At 38.9% G+C, this 27,041-nt stretch overlaps 1 protein-coding gene across 3 annotated transcripts in view; it reads left to right on the top strand.

Moving 5' to 3' along the window:
- Nucleotides 1-27,041, top strand: part of ARMC3 (armadillo repeat containing 3) — a 95,519-nt gene that overhangs the window by 25,579 nt on the left and 42,899 nt on the right. For all 3 annotated transcript variants that reach the window (XM_065871188.1, XM_065871186.1, XM_065871187.1), the window contains 6 exons: nucleotides 5,144-5,212; nucleotides 5,458-5,633; nucleotides 7,999-8,193; nucleotides 10,573-10,756; nucleotides 17,077-17,229; nucleotides 17,331-17,436. In XM_065871188.1, coding sequence (XP_065727260.1) covers nucleotides 5,144-5,212; nucleotides 5,458-5,633; nucleotides 7,999-8,193; nucleotides 10,573-10,756; nucleotides 17,077-17,229; nucleotides 17,331-17,436 — 883 coding nt within the window. The remainder of the gene's footprint in view (nucleotides 1-5,143; nucleotides 5,213-5,457; nucleotides 5,634-7,998; nucleotides 8,194-10,572; nucleotides 10,757-17,076; nucleotides 17,230-17,330; nucleotides 17,437-27,041) is intronic.

Raw genomic sequence — 27,041 nt, forward strand, 5'->3', positions numbered from 1 at the left:
GAAAATGGTCATAGGAACATACATATCCATAACTACCTTAAACGTGAATGGATTAAATGCTCCAACCAAAAGACACAGGCTTGCTGAATGGATACAAAAACAAGACCCATATATATGCTGTCTACAAGAGACCCACTTCAGACCTAGAGACACATACAGACTGAAAGTGAGGGGAAGGAAAAAGATATTCCATGCAAATGGAAATCAAAAGAAAGCTGGAGTAGCAATACTCATATCAGATAAAATAGACTCTAAAATAAAGAATGTTACAAGAGACAAGGAAGGACACTACATAATGATTAAGGGATCAATCCAAGAAGAAGATATAGCAATTATAAATACATATGCACCCAACACAGGAGCACCTCAATACATAAGGCAATGCTAACAGCTATAAAAGAGGAAATCGACAGTAACACAATAATAGTGGGGGACTTTAACAACTCACACGAATGGACAGATCATCCAGACAGAAAATTAATAAGGAAACAGAAGCCTTAAATGACACAATAGACCAGATAGATTTAATTGATATTTATAGGACATTGCATCCAAAAACAGCAGATTACACTTTCTTCTCAAGTGTGTACAGAACATTCTCCAGGATAGATCACATCTTGGGTCACATATCAAGCCTCAGTTAATTTAAGAAAATTGAAATCATATCAAGCATCTTTTCTGACCACAATGCTATGAAAATGAATTACAGGGAAAAAAACATAAAAAACACAAACACATGGAGGCTAAACAATACGTCACTAAATAATCAAGAGATCACTGAAGAAATCAAAGAGGAAATCAAAAAATACCTACAGACAAATGACAATGAAAACACGATGATCCAAAACCTATGGGATGCAGCAAAAGCAGTTCTAAGAGGGAAGTTTATAGCAATACAAGCCAACCTCAAGAAACAAGAAAAATCTAAAATAAACAATCTAAAATTACACCTAAAGGAACTAGAGAAAGAAGAACAAACAAAACCCAAAGTTAGCAGAAAGAAAGGAATCATAAAGATCAGAGCAGAAATAAATAAAATAGAAACAATGAAAACAGTAGCAAAGATCAATAAAACTAAAAGCTGGTTCTTTGAGAAGATAAATAAAATTGATAAACCATTAGCCACACTCATCAAGAAAAAGAGGGAGAGGACTCAAATCAATAAAATTAGAAAAGAAAAAGGAGAAGTTACAACAGACACTGCAGAAATACAAAGCATCCTAAGAGACTACTACAGGCAACTCTATGCCAATAAAATGGACAACCTGGAAGAAATGGACAAATTCTTAAAATGTATAACCTTCCAAGACTGAACCAGGAAGAAATAGAAAATATGAGCAGACCAATCACAAGTAATGAAATTGAAACTATGATCAAAAATCTTCCAACAAACAAAAGTCCAGGACCAGCTGGCTTCACAGGTGAATTCTATCAAACATTTAGAGAAGAGCTAGCACCCACCCTTCTCAAACTCTTCCAAAAAATTGCAGAGGAAGGAACACTCCCAAACTCATTCTATGAGGCCACCATCACCCTGATACCAAAACCAGACAAAGATACTACAAAAAAAAAAAAATCTTAAAATTTTTATGGGACACCAAAGACCCCGAATAGCCAAACAAGTCTTGAGGGAAAAAAACAGAGCTGGAGGAACCAGACTCCCTGACTTCAGACTATACTACAAAGCTACAGTGATCAAGTCAATATGGTACTGGCACAAAAACAGAAATATAGATCAATGGAACAAGATAGAAAGCCCAGAGATAAACCCACACACCTATGGTCAACTAATCTATGACAAAGGAGGCAAGGATATACAATGGAGAAAAGACAGTCTCTTCAATAAGTGGTGCTGGCAAAACTGGACAGCTACATGTAAAAGAATGAAATTAGAACACTGCCTAACACCATACACAAAAATAAACGCAAAATAGATTGGAGACCTAAATGTAAGACCAGACACTATAAAACTCTTAGAGGAAAACATAGGAAGAACACTCTTTGACATAAATCACAGCAAGATCTTTTTTTTTTTTTTGTGGTACGCGGGCCTCTCACTGTTGTGGCCTCTCCCATTGTGGAGCACAGCCTCTGGACGCGCAGGCTCAGCGGCCATGGCTCATGGGCCCAGCCGCTCCGCGGCATGTGGGATCTTCCCGGACTGGGGCACGAACCCGTGTCCCCTGCATCGGCAGGCGGACTCTCAACCACTGCGCCACCAGGGAAGCCCAGCAATATCTTTTTTGATCCACCTCCTAGAGTCATGGAAATAAAAACAAAAATAAACAAAAGGGACCTAATGAAACTTCAAAGCTTTTGCATAGCAAAGGGAACCATAAACAAGACGAAAAGACAACCCTCAGAATGGGAGAAAATATTTGCAAACAAATCAACGGACAAAGGATTAATTTCAAAAATATATTAACAGCTCATGCAGCTCAATATTAAAAATACAAACAACCCAATCCAAAAATGGGCAGAAGATCTAAATAGACATTTCTCCAAAGAAGACCTACAGATGGCCAAGAAGCACATGAAAAGCTGCTCAACATCACTAATTATTAGAGAAATGCAAATCGAAACTACAATGAGGTATCACCTCACACCAATTAGAATGGGAATTATCAGAAAATCTACAAACAACAAATGCTGGAGAGGGTGTGGAGAAAAGGGAACCCTCTTGCACTGTTGGTGGGAATGTAAATTGATACAGCCACTATGGAGAACAGTATGGAGGTTCCTTAAAAAACTAAAAATTGAATTACCATATGATCCAGCAATCTCACTACTGGTCATATACCCAGAGAAAACCATAATCCAAAAAGACACATGCACCCCAATGTTCATTGCAGCACTATTTACAATAGCCAGGTCATGGAAGCAACCTAAATGCCCATCGACAGACAAATGGATAAAGAAGATGTGGTACATATATACAATGGAATATTACTCAGCCATAAAAAGGAATGAAATTGGGTCATTTGTTGAGACGTGGATGGATCTAGATACTGTCATACAGATTGAAGTTAAGTCAGAAAGAGAAAAACAATTATCATATATTAATGCATATATGTGGAACCTAGAAAAATGGTACAGATGAACCGGTTTGCAGGGCAGAAGTTGAGACACAGATGTAGAGAACAAACGTATGGTCACCAAGGGGGGAAAGCGGTGGGTCGGTGGGGATGGTCGTGTGATGAATTGGGCGATTTGGATTGACATGTATACACTGATGTGTATAAAACTGATGACTGAAAAAAAAAAAAAAACCCAGATGGCATGAAGATACTCTGGGAAGGAAGGTGCTGGCAGTTCTGAACCAAGCTAGAATTGTAGGTGTCCCACTGCTTGCCTAGAACGTGTTCATGTGGCCCAACCACAAGTCCAAGTTGCCATATCTGAGAGTATTCTCTGCTGAGAAAGAAGGGGACAGAGATCAATATTATATTTAATGTGACAGAAGTAGCAGCTTACCCATTATTTCTGCTGATTTAACCTCAAGAACAGAAGGACTATTTGAACAATCTGGTGTCAGAAAGTTGAATAACAAGTTAATCAGCTATGCCACCAATTTACAAGAGCTGCCATTGAATCTGAATGATCCATTGAGCCTTAAGAAAGTGGTGTAGTGGATAAACCTCCTAGATCTGTTGTTGAACAGACTTGGGCTAAATTCATATGTAGAAAGGAATTTCGTGGCCCAGAGAATCCTCTGATGAAAACTTTTAACTTGTTTGGGCACAGCAAGGGGGTGGTGGCACATACAGATGCAGCAAGGGGCCCTCTCCCTGTGGGAGCAGATGCTTCCTGCAGGGAAACACAAGGAGCAGAGAGTACACAGGGCCAGAATCTTCCTGACCTCATGGTCAGTGTTGTAGCAGAAACTTTGAAGTAGATGGAAGATTATTTTGTATACTAAGTGGAGAATGTACTTGGAGATCTAAAAGCCCAGAAATGCTTTTCTTCTAGCATGTAAAAATAGGGAACTTTGGTACAACCTTCCAAAAAATCATTGCAAACAACACAGACTGGACTCATAAGAGTGAGAAGAGAATGACAGCATGCTTTTCCAGAGGGGGCACCTCTGCCTAGTTTACCAGGACACTTGGAAGGATCTGACTATTATGCCATGGGTATTATTTCTAGACCTGTGGAGGTAATGCGTTTTTCAGAGGAGTTTCGACTGTAAAATATGAAGTCCTACACTTCCCCAAAACTCAATTATTCTTTTGTGCTGAAAGCCTATCCATGTGCATATACAGCTAGCTGCAAGTTCGCTAGCCCTCTTTGAGCCATTCTGAACAGAACAGAGAGAAAGAAGTTTTGACAGGTTGAGGAACAGCCACATCCCTGAATCACACAGGAAAAGGTGTCCAAGAAAAAGCAAACGTATCCAGTGGTTAATTCCCGAGACCATCTGCTTCAGCTGCTGCAAAGTGAATTTTTCCAAACTTCTGGTAACACTAATTTTGGCTTACAGAAGAGATAATCGACCAAGAAGAGAAATTGCAAAACTGAAGTAGCAGCTATGCCTTATTTCTCAGAAAAAGGGCGTTAAGGATGGCAAGAAAGAAGCAGGGGCATAATTGTCTAGATTTAATTAGGCTCCTGTAAATAATACAAAAGTGAACTTTAAACAATTAATATACTTATCTTTAAGCATCTTTGGCATTTCTGATAAGCAAATGGAACATATACAAGATGTATTTATGGGAAAAGGCTGAGGATAATTCTTATTTGCATTTTATACTAGTTTTATTAAAATCTAAATTTAAAAATATCCTCCCAACAAAACAAAACAAAAAGAATTATTCTTATATCATAAGCAAGTGTAGGGCACAGTAACTCAACTTTACTGATGGTGTTCTAGGCACTTTCGTGCATTTATGGTTATCTTTTCTAGTGTTTTGGAAGGTCGTACAGCTGAGCAATCAAGCAACATGGGCTATAGTCTGTCTGGGGTCAGACAGACCTGGGTGTGAAACCCGTCCCCACCTCTTACTTGCTGTGTGATTGTGAACCTCAATTTCCTTATCTGTAAAATTAGGTAATAATAGAACCTATCTCATAAGGAACTATTCCACAGACATTGCCATTATTATTATAATTAATAAACATTCATATTCTGTTTCTTCTTTTGTAGATGATGTCAAAAAATTGTTAAGGGAGTTAGATGTCATGAATTCTGTGATTGCTCAGCTGGCCGCAGAAGGTAACTCTGCATCCTCCATCTATCAATATTTCAAAAATGGGGAATGATTTATTTTTCACATCTGATTAAAGTACCGATTGAAAGTAGTTTATGAAACACCAATTCTGTATTGTCATTAAACTCTCTCAAACTAAGATGGGCTCCAACCAAGGTAAGATCTGTGGAGCTTTGGTTTTCACAGCGTGGTTTAACATAATGGTTGAATAAGCCTTTACATACTTGTGTTATTTGTTTTTGATACACAGAGGAAGTAGTTATCCATGAGTTTGCTAGTCTTTGCCTAGCAAACATGTCTGCAGAGTATACCAGCAAAGTGCAAATATTTGAACAAGGTGGATTAGAGCCTCTCATCAGACTACTGAGCAGCCCAGACCCGGACGTGAAGAAGAATTCTATCGAGTGCATTTACAACTTGGCCCAGGTGACATTAATTTTTAACCATGAGTTTTGACAAAAGCTGGTTATAGAATTTATTTTCCCATTAAAAAAGGACAAAGCTTTAAAAAAAGGTCCAGTTTTAATTAAAATCACTCCTTCTCAGTACTATTTAGTAGTTATCATTCAGAGGAAAAATAATGGAAGTTTAGAGTCGATACCGTTCAGTTTTCACGTTTTGTAAGTAACTGTCCCCCATAAAAGGGCACTTTAAAAGAATAGAATGGGCTTGCAAATTAAGGCAGGATTATACTAGGTAAGTACTATTTCTTCCAAAATAGGAAATCTAATATTAGTGTTGAACTAGTTTTGACCTAGGCAGTAAACTGTTGATCTAATCTTGGTGATCCAATTGGTTGGTATCATCTGCCTTACGCAATGTACCAAGATTTTGGATTCAGCTTATTTGTTGGTGAAAAGTTGAGTTTTGCTGAACAGAACTCATCATTCACAGTTGCAAGATGCTACCTCGCTGTGATGCTTTCCTTCATAATGGAAGAAACACCCTACCCACCCTCCGCCCACAACCTGTCCTGTCCTCTGGCCCCTCCCCTCCAATCCCCAACCCAGCACACACACCCTCACACCCCCAGCAGGTCAGCTTGCTGCCACTTTGGACAGCCTTCTCTGCTTCTTTTCCTGTTCAGGTTCCTGAACAATTCCCACACACGTTTGATAAGCTTTAGATCAACTGGAAGTACAAGACACCATTTTAAATAGCCGTCAAGAGAATGTGAAAGAAGAGATATGGAAGCAAAGGTGAAGGAGGTTTCATTGAGAAGCAAAGTATCTAGACAAAATATATAGAAAAAGAGGACAAAGGCACTCATGCCAAAAGGCACCCAAAGCATGCAACCCTGGCCCTGGCATGTCCTTGCCACGTAGCTGGGCACCCACTGGTGTTACCTTTCCTCTTCCTGAAGAGCAAGTACAGCCATACCCCTTCTCTGGTGACTTTACTTCATCCTATAGGCCTAAATAATCCTGCAAACGTGTCTGTGTGTTTCATGCCAAGATTCCTCATTAAGTCTATTTCTCTATATTTTTTATCAAGTGGAAATGAAAAGACTTACCTCCACTATTCTTCATAACAGAAGGACTAGCTAATAACAGTGTATTCATTTCCTAAGGCTGCTGTAACAAAGTACAACAAACTGGCTAAAACAACAGGAACCTATTCCCTCACGGTTCTGGAGGCTGGACTTCTGACATCAAGGTGTCATCAGGGCCATGCTCCGTCTGGGACTCTGGGTAGAATCCTCCCTTACCTCTTCCCAGCTTCTGGTGGTGGCTGTGAATCCTTGGTGGTCCCTGGTTTGCAGCCTCATCACTGCAATCTCTCCCTCTGTCAGCTCTCTCGCCTCCTGTTATAAAGACACCAATCTTATATGGACACCAATAATTACCCACCCTACTCCCCCATGACCTTAGCTTAACTAATTACATCTGCAACGATCCCATTTCCAAATAAGGTCACATTTTGAGGTACTGAGGAGTAGGACTTCAAGATATTTTGGGGGGGGTACAATTCAACCCATAGCAAGCAGCAACCTACAGTTTTTATGTCTGAAGGAAGCTGACTATGAGAGGCCAGTTGAAGGATAGACAGAGGGAAGATAAGCTGGAAGTGGGGTCTTTTCTGTCTTTAATTCTATTTTAAGTTTACCCTGTTTTGATTTAAAATGTCATGACTTAGTAGTCAGAGTTTGGGAGCTTTTCATGACTTTTTTGCTTTGTTTTCTCTGTCGCTCACCCCAACAACCCTCCCTCCACCACTCACCCAGGATTACAGGCACACCATGCAGTCCAGACTTATCTGGACTCTAATGACCCCTTGCTCTTGTAAATGTCTTAAATTAAGGTTATGTGTCAGATGTAAATTTGCCTGCACAGGTCCTGCCAACAGCACTGCATGCAGATTAGCATTTTATAAACCATCCATCTGAATGACAATAATAAGGAATTGATACCGTCATTTCATTTTATCGACTACTATTTGAAACAGGGTATAGCGTGTGAAAAGAATTTCATTATGCATAGATTTTATTGTGATGCTGTTTGTAGTAAGAGGAATTTGCTGTATAATAAAAAAACAGTAGCTGCTGAGAAGTCATAGATCATGCCTATTTCCTATTATTGACAAGGTCTGTATAGTTAAAATGAATATTTTGGTGTTGTCAATCCAGGGTTTGCTTATATTTGTTTGTGAGTTATTTTGGAAGCAAATCCAGAATAAAAGATGGGAACATTATAACTTATAATGTTCTTTGTTAGAAAATAGAATCTCTCCATTCTTAAGACTGTATTTTGCTTTAAAAACCACTTATTTGAACATTTATATTTCCTGGCAGGATTTTCAGTGCCAAGCGACACTTCAAGAACTAAATGCAATCCCTCCTATATTAGATCTCTTGAAGTCAGAATATCCAATTATTCAGTTGTTGGCTCTCAAAACCTTAGATGTTATTACAAATGATAAGGAGTGCCGGGCAATGCTAAGAGACAGTCAAGGAGTGGACCACCTTATTAAGATCCTAGAAACTAAGGTACCTGTAACATTCATTCAACTCTCTATGAGGAGATGTATCTCTCCTAAGTGTTGTTATAAAATACAAACTATAGAATATTTTTTAAATGAAATTTTATTATATTTAAGCATGCTGCTAAGTAGAATGGACTAATTTGCTTATTGCTACATAGTTTACCAGCACAATTAAAGCAGACAATTGGTAGAGGGCATTCTAAAATAATTTCATTTTTTAAAATCTTCTGATTTAAGATTTTTAAATTTTTGTTAGTGATCTTATGTTTTCTTGAAACACCTAGAATTAGTCTTTTAACCTTTGTCTGCCCCAGTTTTCTCTAGGGTAATGCAAGAAGAGTCATTTACCACACATGATGGAGGGTAACCTGCTTTACTCAGTCTACTGATTTAAATATTAATTTCACCTAAAAAATGCCTTCACAGAAACATCTAGAATAATGTTTAACTAAATATCTGGATACTGTGGGCTAGCCAAGTTAAAACATAAATATTAACCATCACTAGTCAATCTGGCATATGTACACAGCTCCTAAATCATTAATCTCCAAATAAAGACAAAAACAAGATCATACTTCCACTTAACATGGTCCAGCTGTCCTGTGTACAACAAAACACACTGTCCCCTTCCCCACAGGAGGATGCAAAGTCCTTGGATGATGTTTCCTCTTCTCCTTGACATCCCATAATAAGATGTAAAATTAACCGTACTTAAATACCATATTGTAAAGGCAGTACATCTCATGTTGCCTGAGGGGATAAGAGAGAGAAGAAAAGGATATTTCATACACACACACACGCACACACACACACACACACACGCACATTCCTAACAAAATAAGGAAGCAATACTCATGAAAATTATAGTCCTCTTTTCTGTAACTGATCACATGGTTGTAGTTGGTATTTATAACTACCTTCTTCAGATACCCATTCCATATTCTGCTTGCCCTCAGCAAGCACCTCAGGTCATCTCGATTCTTTTTTTCTTGCGGTATGCGGGCCTCTCACTGTTGTGGCCTCTCCTGTTGCGGAGCACAGGCTCCGGACGCACAGGAGCCCGGCATGTGGGATCTTCCCAGACCGGGGCACGAACCCGTGTCCCCTGCATCGGCAGGTGGACTCTCAACCACTGCGCCACCAGGGAAGCCCCATCTTGATTCTTTACTCGATGTGGTGACCCAAACCTTCATTCCTGAAGAGCCTGGACCATTAGTAGTGGTACCCAGATTGGGTCATTATAGTTTTCCATCAACCTTAATCACAGGGTATGGTATTACTAAGAAATGCCATAAGGGACCCCCTGTATTCCAGGCATAGTCTTCCTCACCTCTGTTGTGGAGTAGCAGTCCAATTTCCCTTGGATAGGTGAGCTCAATCACCCCAATCAGCACGGTAACTCTCTTCTTTGCCTGTTGATTCAGAACCATGAGGCTCCCAAAGAGGCCAGGTGGCAGTCTTAGCTTTTAGTTCTGTGGACTCATTGTTGTGTCTCCTGGTGGAAGTATCGATCCCTTTGGATCTAAGATTTCTAGATCAGCAGAGCATAAGGTTACAGGTACAGGAAACAAAATTTTTGCTACTGAATTGCCATGGGTAATAGTGAGCGGTGCCACTCCCATATCCATTCCTTGGTTCCTGGGAGTAACAGCAACATATATTGGATGCTGTTCCAGAGAATATATAGCCCTGCAAGTTATTGCCACTTAGCTAGCACTGTCACTGTGTCTTGCATAGGCCATTCTATCAAGCCAGCTGCTGCAGGATGGTAGGGAACATGGGACGGCCAGTGATTTCTGTGACCATCTGCCCACTGCTGCATTTCTTTTGCTGTGAAGTGAGTTTCTTGATCAGAACCACTGCTGTGTAGAATACCACGGCAGTGGAGCATCTTTACTGTGATTTCTACCTTAAATTTCTAACTGTTCAGAAAAGGCTTCAGTTTTCCACTGCTATGGGGATTCTGGAGATTCCTCAGGCAAGAAAGCCACACACTCACAATACCTCCCTCTACCAATCGGAGATTTTAAGGAATATACTTTCTTTCAGCTTCTGCTTTTTCAAAAAATATTTTCTTTAGATTTTAAACTTGTCGGTAGAAGGCTGTTTGAGCAGCATCACTTGGATACCATTACTTGATGTTTCCAGCAACTATTTTTTATCTGTAAAACATTTTGGAGTAGGGGAAATGAGAAGAGATGGGACTAATGGTCAGGGAGAGAGATGTCACATTAATAAACAGAACTGTTTCCTTGGGCCTCTGTCACAACAAAATTAATTACATTATGTTCTGACTGATCTGAGTCCCTCTTGTAATAAAATTGGGAAAGTGTGGATTGCTTCTATTACAATTTTCTAAAGTTGTGTTTGCTTTTATTATTAGGAATTGAGTGACCTTCATATAGAAGCGCTTTCCGTGTTGGCCAATTGCCTTGAAGATATGGATACCATGGTGATGATTCAGCAGACAGGGGGTCTTAAGAAGCTCCTATCATTTGCAGAAAACTCTACAATTCCTGATATTCAAAAGAATGCAGCAAGAGCAATTACTAAAGCCGCTTATGATCGTATGTCTCATTTTGTATAAACTAAGCATACCTATTTCCTCCTGTAGTCTTGATTTCAATTAGTACTAACAAATGGTACAGCATTTGTCTGCTTTTAGATGGTCATTTGAGGATAGTGCTATACTTACTATTTAAGATCAAAATTCATCTCAATGCTAGTAAGTAAAAGTAGAAATTGCTTTGTCCAGGATTTAATAAACTCAATATGATTTAATTATAACCTATTTTTAAACAGTTAATTCCTAAATTAAGTTTTAAGCTTTTATTTCTCCTGATTTTGAAATTTTACAGAATGTATGCACTCTCTATAATCCCGAAAACATCATTTCAATAAATCCACATTTGGAATGATATCTATACAGTAATTTCGAGTTGCAGCTGGAGTCTAGCTGTTCCATGTTATATAGCTGTGAAAAATAATATGCTCATACTATACACAAAATACAATTTTCATTTCACTGGCAAGCTATGTTGACATAAATCTGTAAAATATGGGAGATTAATTACATCATGAGCACTGAAGATAAAATTATAGTTTCAATTTATGTATATTTGGAGTATTTTATTTAATAAAAGATGTGATTTTATTTTCCCCCCTCCACATCACCCCTCTTATAAATGATGACAGCTTTGACTACTTTAAGTGATTTATATTCTAAACATATTACTCACATCTGTATATATGTCTATATTATGGGAAACATTTCCTTTTCAACCCATACTGGATTTCTTCAAAGTTTTAATGCAGTATGCCAAATTTCACCTCCCAGTACTAAGTCAATAGAGAGGGGCCTCGTGAGTTACCTCATACAGGCCAAATCTAAAGACAGCCTGTAAAATTAATTTTGACAAAATTGCTTAATTCAGAATTCTCCCAAAAGGAACTTAGGCGTTGTCATTACCTGGTCAGTTCTGTTCTCCATCTATCCCAGGCCTTCTTAGTTATTTGAGACCAGATGAGAGGGCAATGGAAAGACATGAGCAATGTCAAACCTAAAATTTTTACGTATCTCAACTTCTCTTTGGGTTTCGGCCCCTCTTGTGATACAAGTTTTGTGAGTTTATTACCCATCACGCGATACAGTAGTGAAAAGAGCACGGGATGGAGAGCTCTTGCACTCTAGTTCTACTACTAATTACGCTACTGGCACTGCAGTGACCTAGGGTTGTGTCTGTGAGTGAGCTACAGCCTATCTGGATCTGTTTATGAATTCATTTATTAATGTTTATTAAGCCCCCAGTTTGTATGAACAAACCCAGGGCAGGCAAGTAAGCAGGCAGTCGCGATGCCGTGTTAAACGTGCCTGATGATGGGGGAACAGGATCCCCCAGGAGGTTCCACCTAACGCAGACTCGGGTCAGACAAGCCTTCCCGGAACAGGTGATTTACAGGCTCGGACCTAGAGGAGATGAGGGAAACTGGCTAGGCAAAGAAGGTCCTGGTGGGTCGGCGGGGCTCAGCAGTGCTCTGAGGAGAAGGGACAGTGTGTAGTGGCCAGAGAGGGGCAGAGCGTGGTGAGTTCCAGAGCTGAAAGTTTCCAGAATGGCCAGTGAATAGAGTGCAGCAGAAAACAGAGTCCAGGCCGGAGAAGTCGTGAGGCGCCACGTGCTAATGGGCATCACGGGCCAAGTTTAGGGGCTTTGGACTTTATTTTCATGGCAACAAAGCACCCCTCAAGTGACTTAGGGAGGGGAGGGAACCCTACAGATGTTCACTTTTTAGAGAAAGAGCACTCTTGCTGCAAAGTGGAGAAGAGATTAGACATGCACAGGACCAGCTGCAGGAAGACCGGGAAGGGGACTGCTGCGGTGATCGAGGTGAGAGGGGGGTCGTGAAGCAGAGCCGAGGTGGTCGTGATGGACTCAGAGGCGTCTGCAAGGAGACCCAGCAGCACGGTGCTTGAGGGTCCATATGGGTTTGTTGAATGACTCTGTGGGTTGGGGAAAGAAGAAGGTAATGCCAAGGACAAGGCCTTCTGGCTTGGACAGCCGGACGTAGGATGGTGCCACTCACAGAAATGGGGAACTCAAGAAGAAGGGCAGGTTTTGACTGAAGGAAAGGAGATGAGGTCTGTTCTTTTTTGAAAAATTGTAAAATACACATAGTATAAAATTCACCGACTTCACCATTTCTAAGCGTACAGTTCAGTGGTATTAAATACATTCATGTTGTGCTACCATCACCACCATCCAGCTGCAGGCCTCTTCGTCTCACAAGCCTAACCTCCTGTACCCATGAATAAATAACTCCCCCCTTCTCCCTCCCTGCAGTCCTTGGAAACCATTCTTTCTGTCTGTGTGAGTTTGACTACAAGTACTTATATAAGTGGAATCATACAATATTTGTCCTTTTGTGATTGGCTTATTTCACTGAACATAATGTCCTCAAGGTTCATTCATGTTGTAGCATGTGTCAGGATGTCCTTCCTTTTCGACTCTGAAAAATATGCCATTGTATAATTATATCACATTTGTTGATCCTTTCATCTGCTAATAGACACCTGGATTGCTTCCACCTTTTGGGTACAGTGAATAATGCTGCTATGAACACAGATGTACAAATATCTCTTTGGGCCCCCGCTTCCAATTCTTTTTTTGTGTGTGTGCTGTACGCGGGCCTCTCACTGCTGTGGCCTCTCCCGTTGTGGAGCACAGGCTCCGGACGCGCAGGCTCAGCAGCCACGGCTCACGGGCCCAGCCGCTCCGCGGCATGTGGGATCTTCCTGGACCGGGGCACGAACCCGTGTCCCCTGCACTGGCAGGCAGACTCCCAACCACTGCGCCACCAGGGAAGCCCCCACTTCCAATTCTTTAGGGTATACATCCAGAATTGGAATTGCTGAATCATACGGTAATTCTACGTTTACTAATTTGAGGAACTGCCATACTGTTTTCCATAGCAGCTACACCATTTTACATTCCCGTCAACAGGGCACAAGGGTTCCAATTTCTCCACATTCTTGCCAACACTTGGTATATTCTGTCTTTTTCTCTTTTTTTTTAATAGTAGCCATCCTAATGGGTGTGAAGTGGTATCTCTTTGTGTTTTGATTTGCATTTCCTTCATGGTTAGTGATGTTGAGCATCTTTTTCATGTGCTAAATAGCCATTTAAAAAATCTTCTTTGGAGAAATGCCTATTCAAATCCTTTGCCCATTTTTAAACTGGGTTTAAAATTTTTTTGTTATTGAATTGTAGGAGTTTTTATATTTTCTAGATATTCACTCCTTATCCGATATATGACTTGCAAATATTTTCTCCCATTCTGTGGGTTGCCTTTTTAACTCTATTGATTGTGTCTTTTGATGCACAGACATTTTAAACTTTGATGTAGTCCAGTTTATATTTTCTTAACTCCATTCATAAGTAGGTTTTAACAAATGTTGCTCCTTATACTGTTCCATATTCATTTATAACATTCTCTTTCTACTTTCCATCATCATAAAAGTTTTTTGTAGGCTAGGATTAGGGTTAGCATTGTCATTGCATGTCAAAAACACAGTTTTTGTGTTTTTGACATGCAATGAAAACACAATATTTGTCCTTTTGTGATTGGCTTATTTCACTGAACATCATGTCCTCAAGGTTCATTCATGTTGTAGCATGTGTCAGGATGTCCTTCCTTTTCGACTCTGAAAAATATGCCATTGTATAATTATATCACATTTGTTGATCCTTTCATCTGCTAATAGACACCTGGATTGCTTCCACCTTTTGTTTGAAACAAAACCACATAATATACACTCTTTAAGTTTTGTTTGCTGAGTAAAGTTTTAATATGCACCCCTAAATTAGTATGCCTTTGACCTGGCACCAGGAGGAGGAAGGTGTTAACTACCATATTGCCATGAGGTTTATGAACTGCATTAACATCTCAGCAGGAGCACAGGTGGCCCACTAGCAACTTCTGAGAATGGGTAAAGAAAAGCATCACTACATACAGATTTATTTTCAGATACAAAACCTCATGCTTTTAAATTTAGTGATACTGAACAAATGTTATTTTTAAAGGACATTATTCTATTAGCAGCATAATTACCTTGCCATCTTTACTTTCTGTGTAATTAACATGTAAATACTTCTCAGTGTAGCAATTCAATGAAGGTACTTGGTTAATATGTTAATTCATCTTTTAAATCCATTATAGCCATGCTGCAGTCAGCACTTTTGAGGTTTGGTGAACACAGCTGGATTTTGAGAACACTCCCAGCAGGGTTGAGAAACTAATTGCCCACAGTATTTAAATTAGTTTTTAAAAATTGTTCCAATAATTGTGTATACACTGTTTATTGTAACCATCACATACTCCAAAGTTAGTCTTTTCAAATTAATTCTTTTGGTCGATTTTCTTGATAGAATCCACTCAGAGTGTTCTGTTTAGTGAAGTTGATTGAGCATCATCTCGGAAGTCTTTTTTTTTTTTTTTTTTTGCGGTACGCAGGCCTCTCACTGTTGTGGCCTCTCCCGTTGCGAAGCACAGGCTCCGGATGCGCAGGCTCAGCGGCCATGGCCCACGGGCCCAGCCGCTCTGCGGCATGTGGGATCTTCCCGGACCGGGGCACGAACCCGTGTCCCCTGCACCGGCAGGCGCACTCTCAACCACTGCGCCACCAGGGAAGCCCATCTTGGAAGTCTTAATTATAAATCTGAGGATTTTAAGTCAGAGATTCTGGAAAAGTTTGAGATCTTGTTTATTCAGGGAAAACTAATAAGGACTACATATATTTTAAAACATTTTAGGGGCCATATACTTGAGATTTAAGTATTAATCGCAGCTTGTTAATGAAACAGTTATGGCCTGACTGAATTCCAGTTTTAAGTGAAACGAGCAGGGATTAAAATGATAGGATTATAGGACATGGTTCATGATTGCTTTAAGACGAATGAACAGAAGTGTTAGTGACTTAGCTTGTGCCAGTGATGGCCAGATTGCTCCGGCATACATCTGTGTATCAGAGGAACAAAGGCCAAAACAGTATTTGCAAAGGTGGTGACATCTGACCGTGATACCGCTTCTGTGAAAAAGGTAATTTTTAAAAATCATTGTTGAAAGAAGACAAAAATCAATAAAAGTGGAAACCTAGTTGCTATAATTTCTGAAGATATCTCTGGGAAAAAAAGTTAATTAAAATATGTACAAGTAGTGAATTATTTCCACATGTTGATGTAATCTAAGGTAGTATAAGCATTTTTTGCAGAGATCTTTATTCTAACAAAATATTCTTCTCTTGTATATCAACATCCTAAGAGCACATATCACATATTCTTCCATTTTAATCATTAACATTGACTTTATAAAGGTTAATTAATGAGAACCAAACCTATGACAAAATTTTCTTAGGAACTGTAAATAAATTAGCAAGGAATTATCTGTAAGCTGCTTCTTTTCCAACTTGTCTCTGGTTCTGTTATAGCATTAAAACTGAGTTCGGTTTAATATATATTTTTTCTAGTACATGCTTTTAATAAATAGTAATTTATTTAGAATTAACTGTAGAACACAAAACAAAAATTGTTTACTGTTCTAATTTAATTCAATGCAGTATTTGCTTTTGTATAGTGATGAGATTGTCATTTATTAAAAAATCAAACTGAATAGAGGAACATCGGGAACAAAAAGAACATTAAAAATACTTTGGTTTTGGTTTTAATTTAGTGTTTTATAGTGGGGTTAATATCATGGTATGTACTCAGAGTCATAACTTTGTTTTCAAACGGAACTGTGCTATGTTTATGTTATGTTTATGGCAACTTAGCAATTAAGTAATTATTATAGTTTTTGCTATGTCAGCATGTATTGTAACAAGATAAAAGATGATCATAAATTCCTTAAGACTTGGGATCATATCAATACTTTATTACTCATTTTGACTTTCTCCTCCTCTTTGCTCTGCTCTTGAGCATCCAGCTCACAGGTTTGTGCGTCTTAGGCATTCTTCAAATATAGGGCTTTGTATTTAAAACAAACAGGTTTTTGTATTCAGTGAGAAGACAGCGCATGTGAACACAGCACCATAACAGGCACATGACTGATGTTAAATAAGTTCCTGCTAAGTCTGAAGCTTGCCTCTTTCTTATTACAGAATTTTCTCTGCCATAGTATTGATATCATGAGGGAATATGAAAAAAATGCAATGCCCATAATTCATTTTGCATAATCACTGTGTTCCAAAGGATAAATAGGTATATATTTTAGACTGACTAAAGCTAACAAATAGTTTGAATTCCTATCATATTTTGGATGCGGAAGTCTTTACACTTGCACAGTTTTTGCAGCAAAATTCTGACTTTTTTTTTTTCTCCCTTTTGGTTTATGACAGCTGAAAACAGAAAACTTTTTCACGAACAAGAAGTTGAAAAATGCCTTGTAACCCTTTTGGGTTCTGAAAACGATGGAACTAAAATTGCCGCTTCCCAAGCTATTTCGGCAATGTGTGAGAATTCGGGCAGCAAAGAATTTTTCAATAATCAGGGTAAGCAAACTGGAAAAGGCCACTTTGAACATTTTTAGGTTGCCATATTCTAGTTCACATGGATGTCTGTAAAGTCACATTTTACCTTTCTTTTTCTGTAGGGATCCCACAGTTAATTCAGTTACTAAAAAGTGACAATGAAGAGGTAAGGGAAGCTTCGGCCTTTGCCCTGGCGAATCTGACCACTTGTAATCCCGCTAATGCAAAGTAAGTAAAAAAGACTCATTCAACGGGGACTTGTTTATGGGATATTTAACAGTCCAAGATGTGCTCATCGTAATCTCCTGGCTTTCAAGGCAGTTTACATATTCTTTCAGGTGCTTCTATGTTGAGTTATTTATTCCTCAGGAACGCTTATGAAAATAAGAGTCAGCAGATAAGCCTGTTTTCCAAAGACATCACAAAATCTTGAGGGTTTCTGGTCTTGCTGGGAAAATGTGCAGGCCATTCGATGCAGGTAACAGGCTAAATCTTGTAGAAGGTTCCAGAACAGAGAAAACTGGCTAATGTTGGAAATATTAAAGCCAGTCTACAAATATTGGTAAATCAAGAAAAAAATTTTAAAGAACCAATTTTAAAAGGACATAAACATTAGATAAATCGAGAAACATTTTAAAAGTCCATTGAAAACAACATATATGGGTATATACTTATGGAGAAGGGTTGAAAAGGAATGTCCTCCGTATTCCAAACACTGTGAAATGTAATTTATATTCATTTAAAAGTTTAATTGTCTAGATACTCCATCTACTAATGAGGAAACTGAAGCTCTGCAAGTTTCCCTAATTTTCCTGGGTACACATATTCATTCAACTAGATGAGCTAGAAATTAAAGCCAGATCTGTTAGACCCCAAAGCCTTACTATTTCCTCTACAGAAGATACAGTTGCCTTATAAAACAGAATTTTCAGAAGGCAACTTTCATAAATAAAATGATTATTGCCATTTGCGATAACATGGATGGGCCCTGAAGATATACTGAGTGAAGTAAGTCAGATGAAGAAAGACAAATATTCTATGATTTCACTCTTATGTGGAATATAAAAAACAAACCAACAAAATAAACGAACAAGCCCAATCAAACAAAAACAAATGTATCAATACAAAGAACAGAGTAGTGATTACCACAGGGGAAGGGGTGGGGTGGTGGGGCGTGGGAGTGGGAAATGGGTAAAGGGGATCAACTGTATGGTAACGGATGGAAACTAAATTTTTGGTGGTGAGCACACCATAGTGTATACAGAAGTAGAAATATAATGTACATATGAACTTACATAATGTTATAGGCCAATGTAAGCTCAATAAAAAGTAAATCTAAATAAATAAAGAAGAGTAAAAAAAATTTTATTTACCTTCCCTAAATATGGTATGAGTATTAGTCAGGGTTCTCTAGAGAAACACAACCAATAGGAGATATATATATGAGATTTATTATAGGGATTGGCTCATGAGCTTATGAAGGCTGAGAAGTCCCACGATCTGCTGTCTGTGACGTGGAGAACAAGGTTGTAAAGGTCAGTCCCAGTGTGAGAACCTGGGGCACTGATGTCCAAGGAAAGGAGAAGATGGCTGTCCCGTCTCAAGCAGAGAGCAAATTTACCCTTCCTCCTCTGTTCTGTACAGTTCCTCAGTGGATTGGATGATGCCCACCCACGTTGATAAGAGGGATCTTTATTCAGTCTGCGGATTCAAATGCTGACCTCTTCCAGAAACACCCTCACAGACACACTCGTAAATAATGTTTCATCATTATTGACTGGGCATCCCTTAGCCCAGTCAAGGTGACACATAAAATTAACCATCTCAGTACGTTAGTTTTTAACACTCATTTATTATTGTTTTGTAGCATTGTGCCTAAAATTACCCCTTTCTTACTTGAAATAAATCCTCCTCCATCCCCATCATATAGTTCATCTGTCTCTTACCCTTTCTTTTTCTATACTCCCACACAAATATTTTATAAGACCTTAATGGAATGACTAAAAATCTAACAATGTCCAATAAAAACGCAGCTGAAATGCATAAGCATCAAAACAAAATTATGTTCCTTTAACAGCTACAACCTTTGACATGATAATTTCCTAAATTCAGGGCCATCATCATCTGTATGAAAGCACACACATTTCTAGAATATTGGGTCACAGTAAGTAGCAATTTGAAAACAACATATTCAGTGATTTTTACAGTGTAGTCATGCCAGTGAAAAAATCTTATGACACAAAAACACTTCTATCTCCAGTGCATTTAGATTTATATATTACCTAACACACTCTAAAAGGCCTCCAGTGTACACAGCCCTCTTGATTTGATGTGAGTTTGCCTGGCTTATGTCGTTTTATATAAAATCATAGAAAATTAGGATGGCAAGTAGTTCTAAAAGAAGCTGCCTTCAGATCTTTTCTCTCAATTACCTATTTATGAGATTTTTGTCTTCTGCCAGTATAGTTCCATTTTGTCAACACAGGGAGGCCAATTAGGGCTAAATGTTGCCTGACTTTTCCTCTATGACAATCAACCTTATTTTTGTAATTCAATTTTTTATAAATTTTAATTGCTGTTATTTCTTTAACCTATTATGTACCCGTACATTGTGATTTCTTTTTTCCAACTTACGTTTGGTGAGGGAAGTGGGACATGAATAAAAGTGTTCTATGGATTTTTTTTGAGGTCTGTATAGCTTTTACTTTGGAATTTTTGAGCTAAAAGATACTGAAAATTAATGGTTTTGAGAAGGAAATGGAGTCAGATTTGACCTGTTTGTGCCAAATGCTGAAAACTGGGGTTGAAAAAGATTTTATAGTCAATCAAAAGGAATGAACACAAACAAGCCCCATTGTCGATCCTTCTAGGGTGGTACTTACTGAAGCCAACCACAGCAGAAGAGACAACAAAGATGACTGGTTATTTGTAGTAAAAAAATGTTTCCTACTCAGATCATTTTTAAAAGATTATCTTAAACTCGGCACTGGTGAGTGTTTCCAGCATCGATTTTTAGAAGCAGTCCATTTCATCAGCTTTCCTAGCAAAGTGCTAGCTGTAGGAGCAAGGCTGAGTCCCTGCCTCTGCTGCTGGGGGGCTGGAGCTGAGGGTTAGAAATAGTTAGAAAGTTGCTTTTCCACCACACCTAAGTAGTAAGAGAAGAAGGCAAAAACCCAGAGCTATTGTCTTCCAGGTGCATTTGGTAGCTGTTTGGATACCTGATAACTGCTAGCCTTTTTCTTTTTTTTTTTTTTATTAATGCAGTTAAGCCCTGAGAATTCTAATTTTGTTTGTTCAAATGTAACCCCTTCCCCTATACTTCTATCTCAAGTGCCTAAAATGGATTTCTAATTCTTACACTCAGGGTACCTTCTGGAGCTGGAGACTCATTTCATGAACTGAGTAATAACTGGCATGTTATGACAACATATAATGCTGGTATAATTTCCTTTGTGTAACTGAGTTTTGCTTGGAAAGTTGTGGGTAAATCAGGATATTCTGAAGTAAAGAAAGTAATCAACCAGAGGAAAGAGGAACATACTTTGCTGTGACTCTCTTTGCAAAACTGGCAAATGCTTTTTTAAGTCAAAGTATTTTTATAATCTAAAAACAGAATTTTATAATATACATAAAATAATTTATAATCTAAAATACATGGATTCAGATTTGCACTCTTGCAAGAGAAAACACACCCAAATGTAATAAAATAGAATGATGAGAAATTTGGTAGCAATGATAAATAAATAACCAGGTCATCCATACCCCTTTGTGGAAGATTTTCAACTTGAATTATGAGTATCTCTTTAATTGGTACCAAAAGATCTTGCCTAATTGTTATTTTCTGCGAATGAGGCTTCCTAGATAAAGTCTTCTAGACACTTGAAAATTTACTTCTATAATCAACAAAGCTTTTAAAAATTTGTAATGAGTTTGAATCAAAACTTTGGGGGGGTGGGGTATGGTTATCATTTTGAGTAAGTGGCTATCGTACGCTCCACAGTGGCGTCGTCAGGGCCCCTTAGGGAAGGTGGGTGCTTGCCTCCTCTCTGAGGATAGCCTCTAGGTGGGGTGCCTTTGGGGTTGGTGCATTTTATTGACTCCTACTGGCGGGCTGTCAGTGTTAATATTCACTGCTGTCTGTAGATCTGATTGGCAGGCACAACCCTGCCGAGGCTCTCTTCGGATCCCTTCCTTTCAGTCAGTGAACAGCTTGGATACCAGGTAACCAAGCTTTATCAAAGTTTACATAAAAGCAGTAAGGGAGGACCCGAGGCCACTGCTCTAAGGGGTGTTTTGGTCTTCACAGGCCATTTCTTTCTTCCTTTCTTTTTTTTCTGATAGTTCTCACGTGTGTTCTGGATATGTGAAGTCTCCAGGTATTGAGTTATGGATAAGTGAAATTGTAGTTTAAAAAATAATTTAACAAACACAAATCCCTTTACTTACAAACAAGCCAATGTCAGAGAGTAAAATGACGAAGCGTAAAATAGATATATTCTGAGTGTACATTCACCTCCCAGAAGTGTTTTGCTTTAGGCCTTTTGTATGACCATCCTCTCTGCGTGGAATGTTCTTCTACTCCAGGATGCCCACCGCTCAGTCCCTCACCCCCTCAGGTCTGCCCAAATGTGGTGACCACCGTGGTTACAACTGTACCACCCACACACATACTCCATCCTCCTTTCCTACTGCCCTTTTCTCATAACTCTTATCATTTTCTTACATACCATACAGCTCACTCATTATGTTCTCTGACCAGCACCCAACACCTTTGTCTGTTTAATTCACTGACACACACCAAGCATCTAGAATTGTGCCCATCCCATAGCAGGCTTTCGGGGGGAAATACAACCAAAAGGAAAAGGACAGTGAAAAACAGAAGGTCTATCTGACAATGCCCATAACTTGAAACAGAAAGTGATCATCTGTATTGTGGTGTTTGTTTGTTTTCACATAATTTGGATCACAAAGTGGAGAGCAACTTAGCTCTAAGAGTCTTCTAGCCATACTTTTCGTTCTTTATTATCTGCAGAAAAACGTTACTCAAAGTGGACAAAAGGCAATGAATAAGAATAAAAATAACTATTTGAGGGTATAGGAAAAGAGGACAAGAATAGCCAGATTCACTTATTTAAAGTGACTGGGAGAAAACAAGTAATATCATTTTTAAGTGAATAAGTAAAAAGTGAGGTTAAAACAACCCCCATAGAAAGAGATAAAAAAGGAAACCAAGAAGCAATAATGAATCTTAAATAAAAATGTACTCCACTTAGTTAATTTGGACACCATTATCTTTTTTGGTTCACTGTTAATCTTTCTGACAGTTCTCAATTTATAATACTTTTTGGAAAGGAGAAAGTTGTTCGCTTTTGAAAGAAGTACTATTTCAGCTAAATTTCATGTTATATTTACTTTGTACTCTTTTATCCAAGTAGTCATATCAAAGTTTTATATTATTTATGCAAGTACTGAGAGAATTTATTCTTGGTTCACATTTTCTGAGGGGCAGAGTCTACATATTATAAGAATATTTTACACTATTAATTTATAACATCACTGCCATCTGTTGGATCTGATCAGAATTAGAGTTTTTAAGTTATTCCAAGAATGAAAAGAGTTCAATGCTTTTCATTTCCCAATGTGAACACTAAATTTTGGCTATTGGTAAACAATGAAAAGATTAGAAAATAGTACGATTGTTGACTAGGTATTTTTCAAAACATACAATTATTTTAAGAAATAAAACACAGTGAATAAAATTAAATTATAAAAAGTAATAACTACAATTGATATGTATACACTACTATATATAAAATAGATAACTAATGAGAACCTACTGTATAGCACAGAGAACTCTACTCAATGCTTTGTGGTGACCTAAATGGGAAGGAAATCCAAAAAAGAGTGGATATCTGTATACGTATAACTGATTCACTTTGCTGAACAACAGAAACTAACACAACATTGTAAAGCAACTATACACCAATAAAAATTAATAAAGAAAAAAGAAGTGGTATATATATATATAATGGAATACTACTCAGCCATAAAAAAGAATGAAATTTTGCCATTTGCAGCAACATGCATGGACTTGGAGGGCATTATGCTAAGTGAAATAAGTCAGAGAGAGAAAGACAAATACTGTATGAGATCACTCATATGTGGAATCTAAAAAATACAACAGGCTAGTGAATAAAACAGAAAAGAAGCAGAGTTAAGCAGATTGAGGGAGGAACCAAGATGGCGGAGTAGAAGGACGTGCTCTCACCCCCTCTTGTGAGAACACCAGAATCACAACTAGCTGCTGGACAATCATCAACAGGAAGACACTGGAACTCACCACAAAAGATACCCCACATCCAAAGACAAAGGAGAAGCCGCAATGAGATGGTAGGAGGGGCACAATCACAGTAAAATCAAATCCCGTAACTGCTGGATGGTTAACTCACAAACTGGAGAATACTTATACAACAAAAGTCCACCCACTGGAGTGAAGGTTCTGAGCCCCATGTCAGGCTTCCCAACCTGGGGGTCCAGCAACGGGAGAAGAATTACTAGAGAATCAGAGTTTGAAGCCTAGTAGGATTTGACTGCAGGACTTCGACAGGACCTGGAAAAACAGAGACTCCACACTTGGAGGGCACACACAAAGTAGTATGCGTATCGGGACCCAGGGGAAGGAGCAGTGACCCCAAAGGAGACTGAACCAGACCTACCTGCTAGTGTTGGAGGGACTCCTGCAGAGGCAGGGGGTGGCTGTGGCTCACAGTGGGGACAAGGACACTGGCAGCAGAAGTTCTGGTAAGTACTCCTTGCCATGAGCCCTCCCAGAGTCTGTCATTAGCTCCACCAAAGTGTCCAGGTAGGCTCCAGTGTTGGGTCGCCTCAGGCCAAACAACCAACAGGGAGGGAACCCAGGCCCACCCATCAGGAGACAAGTGGATTATAGTTTTATTGAGCTCTTCCCACCAGAGCAACAGTCAGCTCTACCCACCACCAGGCCCTCCCATCAGGAAACTTACACAAGCCTCTTAGGTAGCCTCATCCACCAGAAGGCAGACAGCAGAAGCACGAAGAACTACAATCCTGCAGCCTGTGGAACAAAAACCACATTCACAGAAAGACAGACAAGATGAAAAGGAACAGAGCTATGTACCAGATGAAGGAACAAGATAAAACCCCAAAAAAACAACTAAATGAAGTGGAGATAGGCAGCCTTCCAGAAAAAGAATTCAGAATAATGATAGTGAAAATGATCCAGGACCTCGGAAAAAGAATGGAGGCAAAGATTGAGAAGATGCAAGAAATGTTTAACAAAGACCTAGAAGAATAAAAGGACAAACAAACAGAGATGAACAATATAATAACTGAAATGAAAACTACACTAGAAGGAATCAATAGCAGAATAACTGAGGCAGAAGAACTGATAAGTGACCTGGAAGACAGAATGGTGGAATTCACTGCTGTGGAAAAGAATAAAGAAAAAAGAATGCAAAGAAATGAATACAGCCTAAGAGACCTCTGGGACAACATTAAACGCAACAACATTCACATTGTAGGGGTCCCAGAAGGAGAAGAGAGAGAGAAAGGACCCGAGAAAATATTTGAAGAGATTACAGTCGAATATTTCCCTAACATGGGAAAGGAAATAGCCACCCAAGTCCAGGAAGCGCAGCGAGTCCCATACAGGATACACCCAAGGAGAAACACACCAAGACACATAGTAAACAAATTGGCAAAAATTAAAGACACACAAAAATTATTGAAAGCAGCAAGGGAAAAATGACAAATAACATACAAGGGAACTCCCATCAGGTTAACAGCTGATTTCTCAGCAGAAACTCTACAAGCCAGAAGGGAGTGGCATGATATACTTAAAGTGATGAAAGGGAAGAACCTACAACCAAGATTACTCTACCTGGCAAGGATCTCATTCAGATTTGACGGAGAAATCAAAAGCCTTACAGACAAGCAAAAGCTAAGAGAATTCAGCACCACCAAACCATCTCTACAACAAATGCTAAAGGAACTTCTCTAAGTGGGAAACACAAGAGAAGAAAAGGACCTACAAAAACAAACCCAAAACGATTAAGAATATGGTCATAGGAACATACATATCTATAATTACCTTAAACGTGAATGGATTAAATGCTCCAACCAAAAGACACAGGCTTGCTGAATGGATACAAAAACAAGTCCCATATATATGCTGTCTACAAGAGACCCACTTCAGACCTAGAGACACATACAGACTGAAAGTGAGAGGATGGAAAAAGATATTCCATGCAAATGGAAATCAAAAGAAACCTGGAGCAGCAATACTCATATCAGATAAAATAGACTTGAAAATAAAGAATGTTACAAGAGGGCCTCCCTGGTGGCGCAGTGGTTGAGAGTCCGCCTGCCGATGCAGGGCACGTGGGTTCGTGCCCCGATCTGGGAGGATCGCACATGCCGCGGAGGGGCTGGGCCCGTGAGCCATAGCCGCTGAACCTGCGCGTCCGGAGCCTGTGCTCTGCAACGGTAGAGGCCACAACACTGAGAGGACCACGTACCGCAAAAAAAAAAAAAAAAAAAAAATGTTACAAGAGACAAGGAAGGACACTACATAATGATTAAGGGATCAATCCAAGAAGAAGATATGGCAATTATAAATACATATGCACCCAACACAGGAGCACCTCAATACATAAGGCAATGCTAACAGCTATAAAAGAGGAAATCGACAGTAACACAATAATAGTGGGGGACTTCAACACCTCACTTACACCAACAGACAGATCATCCAAAATGAAAAAAAATAAGGAAACAGAAGCTTTAAATGACACAATAGACCAGATAGATTTAATTGATATTTATAGGACATTGCATCCAAAAACAGCAGATTACACTTTCTTCTCAAGTGTGTACAGAACATTCTCCAGGATAGATCACATCTTGGGTCACATATCAAGCCTCAGTAAATTTAAGAAAAGTGAAATCATATCAAGCATCTTTTCTGACCGCAACACTATGAGATGAGAAATGAATTACAGGGAAAAAAACATAAAATACACAAACACATGGAGGCTAAACAATACGTTACTAAATAACCAAGAGATCACTGAAGAAATCAAAGAGGAAATCAAAAAATACCTAGAGACAAATGACAATGAAAACACGATGATCCAAAACCTATGGGATGCAGCAAAAGCAGTTCTAAGAGGGAAGTTTATAGCTATACAAGCCTACCTCAAGAAACAAGAAATATCTCAAATAAACAATCTAACCTTACACCTGAAGGACCTAGAGAAAGAAGAATAAACAAACCCCAAAGTTAGCAGAAGGAAAGGAATCATAAAGATCAGAGCAGAAATAAATAAAATAGAAACAAAGAAAACAATAGCAAAGATCAATAAAACTAAAAGCTGGTTCTTTGAGAAGATAAATAAAATTGATAAACCATTAGCCAGACTCATCAAGAAAAAGAGGGAGAGGACTCAAATCAATAAAATTAGAAAAGAAAAAGGAGAAGTTACAACAGACACTGCAGAAATACAAAGCATCCTAAGAGACTACTACAAGCAACTCTATGCCAATAAAATGGACAACCTGGAAGAAATGGACAAAATCTTAGAAAGGTATAACCTTCCAAGACTGAACCAGGAAGAAATAGAAAATATGAACAGACCAATCACAAGCACTGAAATTGAAACTGTGATTAAAAATCTTCCAACAGGGCTTCCCTGGTGGCGCAGTGGTTGAGAGTCCGCCGCCGATGCAGGGGACACTGGTTCATGCCCCGGTCCAGGAATATCCCACATGCCGCAGCGCGGCTGGGGGCCCGTGAGCCA

The sequence above is a fragment of the Phocoena phocoena genome, chromosome 2, assembly GCF_963924675.1.
Source record: "Phocoena phocoena chromosome 2, mPhoPho1.1, whole genome shotgun sequence".
Classification (NCBI taxonomy): Eukaryota; Metazoa; Chordata; class Mammalia; order Artiodactyla; family Phocoenidae; genus Phocoena; species Phocoena phocoena.